This window comes from Alosa sapidissima, chromosome 3, assembly GCF_018492685.1.
Source record: "Alosa sapidissima isolate fAloSap1 chromosome 3, fAloSap1.pri, whole genome shotgun sequence".
Taxonomy (NCBI): Eukaryota; Metazoa; Chordata; class Actinopteri; order Clupeiformes; family Clupeidae; genus Alosa; species Alosa sapidissima.
This window is the reverse complement of record NC_055959.1, coordinates 13,692,798-13,704,697: the sequence shown is the minus strand read 5'-3', so window position 1 is coordinate 13,704,697 and position 11,900 is coordinate 13,692,798. Positions and strand designations below refer to the sequence as shown.

Genomic DNA, 11,900 nt, shown 5'->3' with positions numbered 1-11,900 from the left:
GCTCACAATGGATAAGGCTGATAGGCACTCTAGCCTTGTTTGTTTGCACCACATTGACAACACAATATTAAGTTATTACAAGGAGCCTTCATTGTTAGGATATGGAAACATGTTGCTGCTAGCATGACATTTCTGTTTGCAGTTGGCCATTAAAAGTGCAGTATGAGCATGGTAGCCACCTAGCTATCTGAATGGAATAGGCTATGTTTCAATCGGCATTATGCTTAACAAACGCTAGTTAGTCTGTTAACATTCATATTTGCAAGCCTCCAAGTACAGACGTCATCACTTTAAATCCTACCTGTTGCCTTTCACCGTCCACTTATTTAACTGCTGTTGCATCCCTTGACATGCCATCTCCTTTTCCCTCTTTCTTTTTCTATTTTTAGTCGTCAACAGCTTTTTTTTGCTATATCCATCTTTTTCCATAGACGGCAACTAACTACTCGTAGACCTATCTGCTCGTCCAGCGCTCACGGCGCCCCCACTCCCTCTTCTATGTCAAAATTCTATGATGGAGTCTTATGAGATAGGACGCCTACTCTAGCCTGTTAGTCCTCTAAAATGTTATAGAACATTGAGAAAATGTCGAAATGATTTAGAAACGGACAGCAGTAGCTACATATAGAAAATACCAAATATATTATTTTATTTTTTTTACCATTGCTTTGGCGCCCCCATGGAGCTGCGCCCCTATATATATATATATATATAGCGCATACCCACTTTTTGCACCACTGTGTGAGGAAATACTGCATTTAATTACATGCAATATTGGATAACATTACATTTTATTATATTTTTCAGTACCCCCCAAACTATTATTTTCATCATCTAGGGGGGTCGGATCCCCCCAATACCCACCGTTATTCGAACCATGACTCCCTCTTACAACTCTGGAGGAGTGCACTTGGGATGTCCAGTCAGATTCTGGGGGGGGGGCTGTTGACACTTTCTGGGAAAAGAACACGCTGTTTTTTTAAAATTGGAACAGGAAGCATCTTTGGCTGAGGAGTGGAGAATCGAATCAGTTGTCCAGAACAACAAAAGCATTCGGCTGTGGATGTGTTCTTTCACGTCTCTAAAAGACCACATCACGTTGTCATCATGTCAACACCGATTGTTTCACTATTAGATGCGTGGGAAAGAAACAGGAATGCTCGAGTGAAGAGGAGCCAAAACCTGAAGCTATGGCCTCATCAACTGTAAGTGCACAAGAATATGAACTTTTATTTGGAGTAGCATTAGGTAGCCATCTGTGGCAGGAGTGTATCAATGTCCGAAACTGATGGGTGGGGTTTTCTTCATTAGATTATGAGAGAATGCATGGGAACGTATGCAAGAGTATACATTGCTTGGACTGAATCTTGGATTTGGAGTCATTTAAGTGTTGAATAGAATGAATACAGAATTATGATTTGGCATAGCGATATAGTAATAACATTGTCATATCATTTTATTTTATTTTCTGATATGCTCCTCCAACTTCCACACGTGGTTTTGAGTTTAAAAGGCTTTTTCCTTTTAGGTAGCAAAATCATATTTTCTGACTATTTCCTAAATGGGATGTAGAAATAGTAATACAAATGATGATAACAAAAATAACTAGATATAAGAGCGGTACAAAATATGACCTCCGCCAGAGTCCTGCAACTGGTCGGGTATCCCGGTAAAAGTTGCTAAAACGGGTAAATTATGACGTCCCTAAAATGTACGGGCGGGTATGCGGGCGGGAAAACTCCTTGCGGGCGTATAAGATGAGAACCAAAACAGTAGCCTATAGAAATAAAACATCATTGAAAAATATGTGAAATATTTGTATATCTAAATTACCATTACCACATCGCAAATATGTGTTTTAGTCAACGATACGACACTTGACCCATCACATCAGTACTGCGACTTTTGAATTATTTGTTTGATGCATCTATGTGTGAAAACATTAAACAATAGCCTATAACCGTCTCGTAGTTGGAGCGCGAGAGAGTAGGCTACAATGGATGAAGTCAAGATAAAGTTGGCTAGTGGCAGGCTCAGGTTGTTTTTTTCTTGTTCTCTTTGTTTCATTAACAGGTCCATTTTATGTAGAATAATGTACTGATGCAACAAGGTTTGGGCTATGTGTCGTTGTTGACGTAAGGTTTATCCCTGACGCAAAATGTAAAAAAAAAAGGTCGCCCTACGTGCTTCAATTGTGCGAGGGGAAAAAAAATAAAGCACATTCATTTGAATGATTTTAGCTTGTGTGCGATTTATCGCGGGCACGGGTCTGGTAACGGGCAAAATATTAACGGGTCCGGGCGGGTGCGGATTTAATTTTAATATCGCCACAGGTGACGGGTCGGATCTGGTGCTGAACTTCTCGGGTGCGGGCGGGGGCGGGTCTAGAAAAAAATGGACCCGTGCAGGACAGTAGAGGCTCCTGGGTTGACAAATAGGCGGGGCAGAGTCTGTTGATCAAGTTTAGAAAAAAAAATTGGCATAGTTCCAGGTCACCGGCAGCTGGACGCACAAGGGCGGTCCACGGAGATTTTGTTCATTTTTATGACTCTTTCTTTCTATGGCTAGGCTATGAGCGAAATCTGGGGAATGGAATTCCATAGGCCTAATGTTACCACTTGCGGTCAAAATACTGTTTTGTTCATGCATTATTAGTGGGTTTGATCCAGCAAGCCCACTATTGTTCTTCTTAAGTTTTCTTATTATTAGTGGGTTTGATCCAGCAAGACCACTATTGTTCTTCTTAAGTTTTCTTATTATTAGTGGGTTTGATCCAGCAAGCCCACTATTGTTCTTCTTAAAGGAACCATATGTAAGATTGTGGCCAAGACCGGTACTGCAATCACTTTAAAATTACTGTAGAGCGGTGTATCCCCTCCCCCTCCCCCCTGACTCGAGGTTGCCAACTCGGATGCCGAAACACTACTGACTTTGTGATTAGTAGTTAGGTGGAGGGTGGCGCATCAGGCCAAGACATGACATGACAAAACACAACATCAACATCAGTTGAGGGCTGCAACTTCACTTTTTAAATGACAATATCCTGGCTGGACTACTGTTGTCAGTAGGGTTGGGCACCGAAACACGGTTCTAATATGGCACCGGTGCCGACGCAAACGGTAGTAACTGCATCGAATAACAACGTGGATTTCGGTGCCTCATTTCGGTGCTTAAATAGCGTTTTTTTTTTATTTTTTTATACGAGGCATCACTGCATGTCATGCGCCATCTCTAATGTCTTGCTCTGATAGCAACACATTCAGATACAGTTAGCTAACATAAACACTGGATGTATAAACCAGAGGGGTGCACCACACACAAGTAGACAGTGTTTGACAGCTTGCGTGAGCCCAGGTAGCTTACTTTAAAGCGATATTGCGAGCTCCTGTCAAAATCTAGCAGTGGGCCTAACTACAAGCAAAAGGCTATGAAACAACATCAACAGTAGCCTATATGTTACACAATATCCTTGCTAATGTGCTAACTGGCATTTATTTGAAATGTTATCAGCAAAGTTGTAAGGTGAAAACTTTATTTCACGGTGTGTTATAAACAACATGATGGCATGATATTAATCTTTCATGTGCATGAGGCCCATATAGCATCACAATGAATATGAAGATCATGTTAAAAGTTAGCTGGCAAAAACATAAATATGAAGGTTACATACCTGATGTCATTGAGCTGTCAAAGAGGCTACGAAACCATCTCCAGTAGCCTACGTTATCGCTAATTAAACTCAGCTGGCTGGTTTTAGCGCATAGTTGCTGTTAAAATGCCTACTAGGCTAGCGCTGGGAATCTAAACACTTCAACACCGACATGTAGCCTAACATGTTAAAAACTATTGCGTGTTATGGGTTAAGACATGACATTTCTTGAAGCATTTGGGAACACACTGAATTAACTGGAAAGTAGAGTCCCTGTTAGATTATCTTGCTTGCAAATGCCGTTGTCCATGACCTGGCAGTTCTATGGCAAGCGGTTTTAACATACCTTATGGCAAACCGCCTACACTGGGTAAACTTGAAAGCAGAGCTTACCATTGTGTGTGCATGCGTGGCAAGCTGTTTTAACATTTAAATGTATTATTCGTAGGAGCAATGAGATATTGATAGTAAATATAACAGTTCAATTTCATGTTCAAATTTGTCTTATCAATAAAAAAAGCAATTCATGCTTTAGACTATTTTAATTTAAAACATTTTAAAAACAAAGTACCGGTTCAGGCACCGTTTCGGCACCGGCACCGTTTTAAAAGTATCGATTTAGCACCGGTATCGGATAAAACCCAAACGATACCCAACCCTAGTTGTCAGTGATATAAGTATTTGAAATGAACATGATTTCTTAATGTCTAGTGACATATCAGGGCTATTTTATGATTAATTGAAATACATTTCTTACATACGGTTCCTTTAAGTTTACTTATTAGTGGGTTTGATCCAGCAAGCCCACAGCATGGCTGAAAGCCGCAAGCCCACTATTGTTCTTCTTATTATTCCTTTTCACCCACTTTTTGGACGAACTACTGCTCCTAGACCGTTTGAGCTATCGATGCAGTTCGAACTCCAAAAATTCAGGCCCGAACCGGTGTAACTTGCTTGTTACTTTCGTGTCGCTGGCCCTTGTCGTTTTCGCGGTATTCCCGTTTTTCGGCGTTTTTGGGCCCCATTGAAATGAATGGCGGAATGTTCAAGGATTCTAATTCCGATTGTGACATCACAGCTCTAATTGTTTAAGCTTGCACCTGGCAGAGTTCTGAGCCATCTGGCAGAGCTCTAATGGGCTGAGCTGGGCTGGGCTGTCTGTGTATATGAAGGTGTGTGCATGTAACTTTTGACCCGTATGTCCGATTTTCATGAATGAGGTACCGTTGGAATCCTTTAATGAAGCCCAGTTCAATGCCTTGCCAGCACCAAGTGTAAAGGTCATGTAAAAAAACCTTCGCGCGCTGTCTCATCTTTTTTTAAAGCCAAACCATGTTCATATAGGTCATTAAAAAAAAAAAAAGAAGTATTTTCCCAATCCATTCAACCTAGTTCAATGCCCAGCTAGCTCGATTCAACCTTAGTCATGTATGCAGTTGTATATATTACAACTTTGAGATACACACATTCATACAAAATGTATGCACATCCACGCAACTACTTAAGTTAAGTTACTCATCATTGCCCGGCAAGAAGTCCACAATCAATTCTCTTGCCACGATCTGTGGAGCTTACAGACACCGTTAAATTATTGTAGGTAATGTATGCTATTTAAAGCCGACCTAACGATGAGTCCCTTCATGACGGTGTGTTGCAATGCATTCTGGGTGCTGTGCTGTGATTAGACTAAAAATAAATCGCTACCAAGGCTCCAAATAGCAACACACTTACACCGTAGCATAATGAGGGTATCTACATGTAAACCGAAGCATTGAGAACTGTGTAAGTCTACAGGCAGTTTATTAAAAAGAAAAACAGTACCGTTCACGTCTCGTTCACATATACAGACGGGCGCCATCTTGGGAAAACACAACTCTCTGGGATGTGGCGTAAATCTGGCGTGAAACCTTGTTGCCGGAACAGCAGGGGAGAGGCAACAGGATAGCAGCACGAAAGATACACAGGATACACACGGAATTCGAACGAATTTGAAGACATCGAAGAACGAACGCTTTTAGTTTGATGGACGTCCTTATCAGTCTATGGTCTAACTTATGAACGTGTCGGGTCAACGTCAACAATAAGTAAGTTAGGCTAACGTAAACGTTAGCTATTTGCTGTTGTCATATGCAACCTATTAATGTTAGCTAACATGCTAGGCATTGAAAATGAATGCGTTAGCAATAGCCGCTGCTTTTTTTAAGCTGACATGTCCTGGAAATGCGTTAACGTAATCAGCCAAATTTACTCACTTCTTAAGACCCTTGGTGTGGTGTTACAGCGATGTGGAGTAGAAATGTAAATTGTTAGTATGGTTTTAATGTGTAAACAGACCAACCGCGATTTTGCAATGAAGTGAATGGAGGAATGGAGTCATTTTAGGTACTACTTTTACGAGGTCTGTAGTTCTGTCAAAATGTATCTTATCTTTGAACAGACTACATGGTTATCTTCCTTAGACTTCGTAGATGTAGTTACTACAATTTGGAGGCAATTCGAAGTGTAAATATGGTTTTAATGTGTAAACAGAACGACCGCGATTTTGCGAGCTAGAAAAAAGGTTTTGCGAGCTATAAAATCGACGTAATCTTTGAACAGACTACATGGTTATCTTCCTTAGACTTCGTAGATGTAGTTTCTACAGTGTGGAGGCGAAATTCGAAGTGTAAATATGGTTTTAATGTGTAAACAAGACGCCTGATGTTTAATATAATGAATGGGCACAGTATTATTGTGTATAACAGTTCATGTGTTATGCGATTTACATAAACTAGTAAACAACAGAAATTTTAAAAGCTGGTATTGTGTTTCCTGAATTCTTACATTCAGGCATTCAAATGAAATGTAATTAAATAGCATATATATATACTCTATCAGTGTATGATGCTTGCATGAGGGAAACATCCCAAAACAACGGCACCCATATAATTGCTGTTGTTTTGAGAAGTATTTCTCATGCAAGCATCATGCAACAATGCAAAAACAATGAAACTAGTGTAGGCCTAATTATATTTTACATTAGTAAAGCAGTACTCTGATGTGCATGCTTTCACAAACTTTTGTGAACAATCTTAACACTTTAAACATTGACTGTTTTGAAGTGCATGTATAGCAATATAGTAAAAAAAAAAAAAAATAATTGTGATATCATTACAATTTGATGGGGGGGTGGGAGGAGGGGATGGGTTCATGTAGGTGGGCCCTATGACCCCAAAGTATGCCTTGACTGGGCCTCAGGTCAAAGAAGTTTGAGAAAGGCTGATGTAGACGACAAAGCAGCAAGGAGGCGTTGTGTGATCATTTAAACAAGTTTTATGACAAGGTCGATGAGGGTGGGAAAAATCGTACATTTTTGTGCAAACTTTGCCCGCACTTCAGTCACATTGTCTTTTAAGAAAATGCAGTCCATTTTTCGGTTCCAGCAGCCAACAACCTCAGAACTGACCCTTCAGGCCTCTCAGGAGGCGCTGGCCTTTAACCGCAGCCAGAAGAGAGTCAGCAGAAATTTGATTGCCTTTAAAAAATCTGACTTCTTAAAAAATCTTAAACTGGCTGCATTACGTGATTATTTCTGAGATTCTGATACGTTTTTAACCATGACCTATACACAGTTCTGGTTTGAAAATGTATCTCTTAAAATAATCACTTTATGCAGTCAGCTTAAGATGGCTTACTAGCAACTAACTAATTACCCTAGGAACAACCTAGAAACCACCCCTGTAATGTCAACCTAGCGCCCACCATAGCAACCAGCATAGCAACCATGTTATTTATGCGTTTTAGCTTATTGGATGTTGCGTTAATGCAGATAACTTTTGATCCGTGTGCCCGATTTTCATAAATGAGGTACCGTTGGAATCCTTGGATGAGGCCGAGTTCCATGCCACTGATCAAACCCACTCTTGCAGTTCCTCGGAACCGCAATTCTAGTTATTTATTATTCCTGTTCACCCACTTTTTGGATGAACTACTGCTCCTAGACCGTTTGAGCTATCGACGCAGTTCGAACTCCAAAAATTCTGGCCCGAACCGGTGTAACTTGCTTGTTACTTTCGTGTCGCTGGCCCTTGTCGTTTTTGCGGTATTCCCGTTTTTTCGGCGTTTTTGGGCCCCATTGAAATGAATGGCGGAATGTTCAAGGATTCTAATTCCGATTGTGACATCACAGCTCTAATTGTTTAAGGCGAGACACGGCAGGTGAAAACATCGTTTTTTCATGCACTGGTCAATTTCGAGATTTTGAGCTAGTATGTTACCTTAGCATGTATTCTATCACACTACTACAACAAAAAAGTCCGATTTACACATTTAGGTGTTTATTTCATTATATTGTGTCTACTCGCGCCTGTATATTTCTCCTAAATTCAGCAAAAGTTAGCATTCTAACCTTGCATGCACTCCCGCGACCGTGGTCCAAAACATAACATGTGTACTACCATTGTAAAGCTCTGTTTTTCCTGTATCACGCTATGTGATCCATATATGGACACTTCCTTTGTATCAGTAACCAATCGCGAAAGTTCAAAGGCGAGTCTAGGCTGAGAACAGAATCTCATTGGCTGTCTTTCAAGGCTGTTTTCTCAAAATGAGTTTCCACTCACACTCTGAGCTCAAAAACTCCACTTCAGAAGCATGTACATACACCAAACTTTCTAGACTTATGCCTAACTATATGTCGAAGATTTCTACAGAGGGGTTTGTTGATATATTATTCCTAGCCTGACTTACATGACATTTTATGCCTAAAAACATGGAAAAAAGTGATTTTTTAGGGCTAGTGACATAATTTTCTGATTTACAGGATAACAAAAGTAGATATTCATAAATCCCTCTGTAAATGTTTTCCCATCTAATATCTGAACACAATGAAAACATAATTTTGAACTTGGCTGTATCCAATGCTCAGGTTTCGTGCCTTAAAATGTATGCAAATTAGCGCATATTTAATTAGATAATGCCTAATTTGCATATGTAAACATTAAATTACAGCAAACTTGTAATACATTTTTTTCTCATATTAATGTAAGTAATCAACTGGGGAAGTTTCATAGTGATATCTGCTTGTTAAAAAATGTACCCTATTCACCTGTAGTGTCTCGCCTTAAGCTTGCACCTGGAAGAGTTCTAAGCCATCTGGCAATGTCTAATGGGCTTGGCTGGGCTGTCTGTGTATATGAAGATGTGTGCATGTAACTTTTGACCCGTATGTCCGATTTTCATAAATGAGGTACCGTTGGAATCCTTGGATGAGGCCGAGTTCCATGCCCCTGATCAAACCCACTCTTGCTGTTCCTCGGAACCGCAATTCTAGTTAACCTATGTTAGCCTACTTAATGTTATTTTATTCATAAGAAGTAAAGTTTAAAATGTTGAGATTCCAGACAAATAAAAGCTACAATGTAGGTACCGGTAATTAGCTCATTAGCTCAGATCAGTGGAGTACTACTTTGGGGAAAAACTCGAGGGAAACAAATAACCGAGAATTCGTTTCAAAATCAAAATTCCACTAGAGCTCCAAGTGTAGGCTTCACGCCGCCTTACACCACAGCTCGCATAGTCAAGTTTAAGTTGTTTATTGTCATGTAGGCCTAGCCTACTCATAAAAGAAATTATAAGTAACAAAATTATTGTGTTAAAGAGCCAGAAGAGTAAATTAAAAGTAATCTATTCATTATGTGTATGAATGAGTGCTTGCGTGTCCACCGTGGTTTGTATAGAAATTAATATTAAGTGACACATACACGTAAAAGGGCAGTTTTTTTCAAGAGCTCCTTGGGGAATGATTTGGAAAATTTGAGGAAGCTTGAACTATCAAATAGGATGGCGGCAGACAAATGGCCAGTGAATGAAAATCTGTCGGTGGCGGTAACTATTGTCACACACTTGTAGGCAATTTGCGCAAAGTTACAAGTGGTCCTGCGCTTATCCTGGACACCGGTATGTTTTGCACAAAGGCATGGGACATCACGTAGGCCTATCGCTCTCGTGTTGGCCACAAACTTGTCTGTAACTTTGTGTGCCTCCACTGCATCGATTGCTCTTTTCTGCAGCTGTGCATAGAGCACATCTACACGGGGCATGATCTTAGAACAGGTCTAAGGAATAAAAACTCGGGATCTTAGAGCATTTGAGAAAACCCTTTAGCCTCTCTAACTGAGATTGTATTAAAATCTCCAGATGTTTCAATTATTTCGAAACACTCCAAAATAAGCTTTTAAATCTTTTCGGAGATCTTGTCGTGAAAAAAGCGGAGAAACTATAAAAATCCGAGAAGAAGACACGCACTGAGGATGCTGCTGACGCAGCCTTTTCCATCACCAGGTTCAATTGATGTGCATAGCAATTAGGGTAGGCTACACGTCTTGCACTTTCTTACGCACTCCACCAGATGCTCCTCTCATGACACTAGCCCCATCAAATGTCTGTGCAATCAGCCTTACTTTATCTGTGTCACTCTCAGGTGAACAAACTTGTACACGATTTCGCACTTACACTGTAGCCCTCATCGAGTTGTGCTGCAATATTAGCTTTCCCCAGCATGGCTAATTTGCACAACTCAGATGCTAGCCTCATGTTTTTTGCCTTCTCTGAAAAATGTTTCATGTCACACACACCTACACTAGCCTACTTCAAACATCCCCTTGTCCCCCAGAAGATCGGAAAAGCAGGCATGGAAAACAGAACATGTTATTGCGTTCAGGACAACCAGAGCTTCTTATCAGACATATGGCCTACCACGAACGTGAAAATGTCCGATTAAATGACCGACTCTTGTCCTTTGTTTGTTGGTATACGATGTTAATGTCGGGCTGATCAGGTCCTAGGTCTTTGATAGCTAAGTTAACTACAAACTTAAGTCTTTCGAATAAGTTCTTTAAGAGAAACTCCACACTATTGCACACACGCTGTTCACTTGCCATTTTTCAACTGTCTGCCTGACCTCACAAACTTTGTGCGGACTAATATAGTAGGCATAGGCTACTACCTACAGTAGGCAGTAAGTTCTGACATCGTATAGGCTGGGCAGTGGCATGATCTTCCCACCCGACCTTCTACTAACCGTGCTCTAGCTGCAGTTCCATTATCGGTCGACAGATTTACATAGACAAACAGCAGGCGCTGTTCAATTTCTTCAGGGCAGTACCAGAAATTAAATGTAACATTACAGTAGGCCTACAACAACTAAGGATATGATCAACAAAATCTTTGCGAAATTTCTTTGCAAATCATACAAAAATGTAACATGATTGAGTACTTTGCCACTGATTACAATAATAAACAAACAACATAGCCCCGATGTATTTTGCAAAGTTGACTAACAAAAATGAAACCATTATTCTGATCGTGCATTGAAACTTTGAGATGAGATGGACCTGTTTATCAAACTCACTCTCCTTCATGCAGCAGATCTAACTTAAATGTTACCTTACCATAAAACATCATTTGGAACGTAGGCTATTAGAGTGCGTGTCAGTCAGTCAGTTCCAGGGTTGGCCATGTCATTGTTTGCATTCCTATTTGGTATAAGAAAGTTATAAGGAAATCATAACGGCAACAAAGACAAGGAGGTGGTGAAGTAATGCTGTTCTCGTCATTTAGGCTACAAGTTCAGGTTTGTTATCAGCCTGCACTGCACTCGCCTACAGTTTGGAGCTGGCCAAACAGTGCTGGCCTATCTAGGCTACTTATGTACTCTGCCTTTGTAGAATCGAATTAGTGAGTCTTCAATGGTTCGCTCTCCTTAATCTAAGCATAATATGAATTAGCATCTTGCTATTTAAAACGCCACTTTGCTAGGTGGCTATAGAGTTCGTTTTTTTAGCAAACAATGTCAAGATAGCAACATGTCATTACATCCTTTAATTGTCGAAATATTAGTGTCCATAATATGCAATCAAGGTGGCACAAATGAGGCTAGAGTCGATGGATTCATTTATGAAAAATGAGTAAGGGCAGGCAAAATGGGGATTATGAGAACCGTTTAGACTCTGGGCCAGATGTACTAAAGCTTTTAATCCGTGTACTTTCCGTTCATTCGTTTTTTTTGCGCCCATTTCATGCTTATTTGTTTCGCAATGTGCGTGTAAAATCATTGCGAGGTATGTACAAAACGGGCCGCAATGATGTAAATGGACCGTTCTTCAACTACGGGAATTTTTAAGTCCCCAGGATGAAAGTGAACAAAAATTTCAAAATTTGTACTGAAATGTTTTTGAAATGTATGTGCAATGGTATGGTGCACTTTGCAAAA

The 11,900-nt window shown here is 40.2% G+C and overlaps 1 protein-coding gene across 1 annotated transcript in view; it reads left to right on the top strand.

Moving 5' to 3' along the window:
• The first annotated feature begins 984 nt into the window (after positions 1 to 984).
• LOC121706234 (sodium channel protein type 4 subunit alpha B-like) overlaps positions 985 to 11,900 on the top strand; it is a 108,445-nt gene continuing 97,529 nt past the window's right edge. The window contains exon 1 of the mRNA XM_042087788.1: positions 985 to 1,205. Within this exon, the coding sequence (XP_041943722.1) occupies positions 1,108 to 1,205 (98 nt within the window). The 5' untranslated portion in view covers positions 985 to 1,107. The remainder of the gene's footprint in view (positions 1,206 to 11,900) is intronic.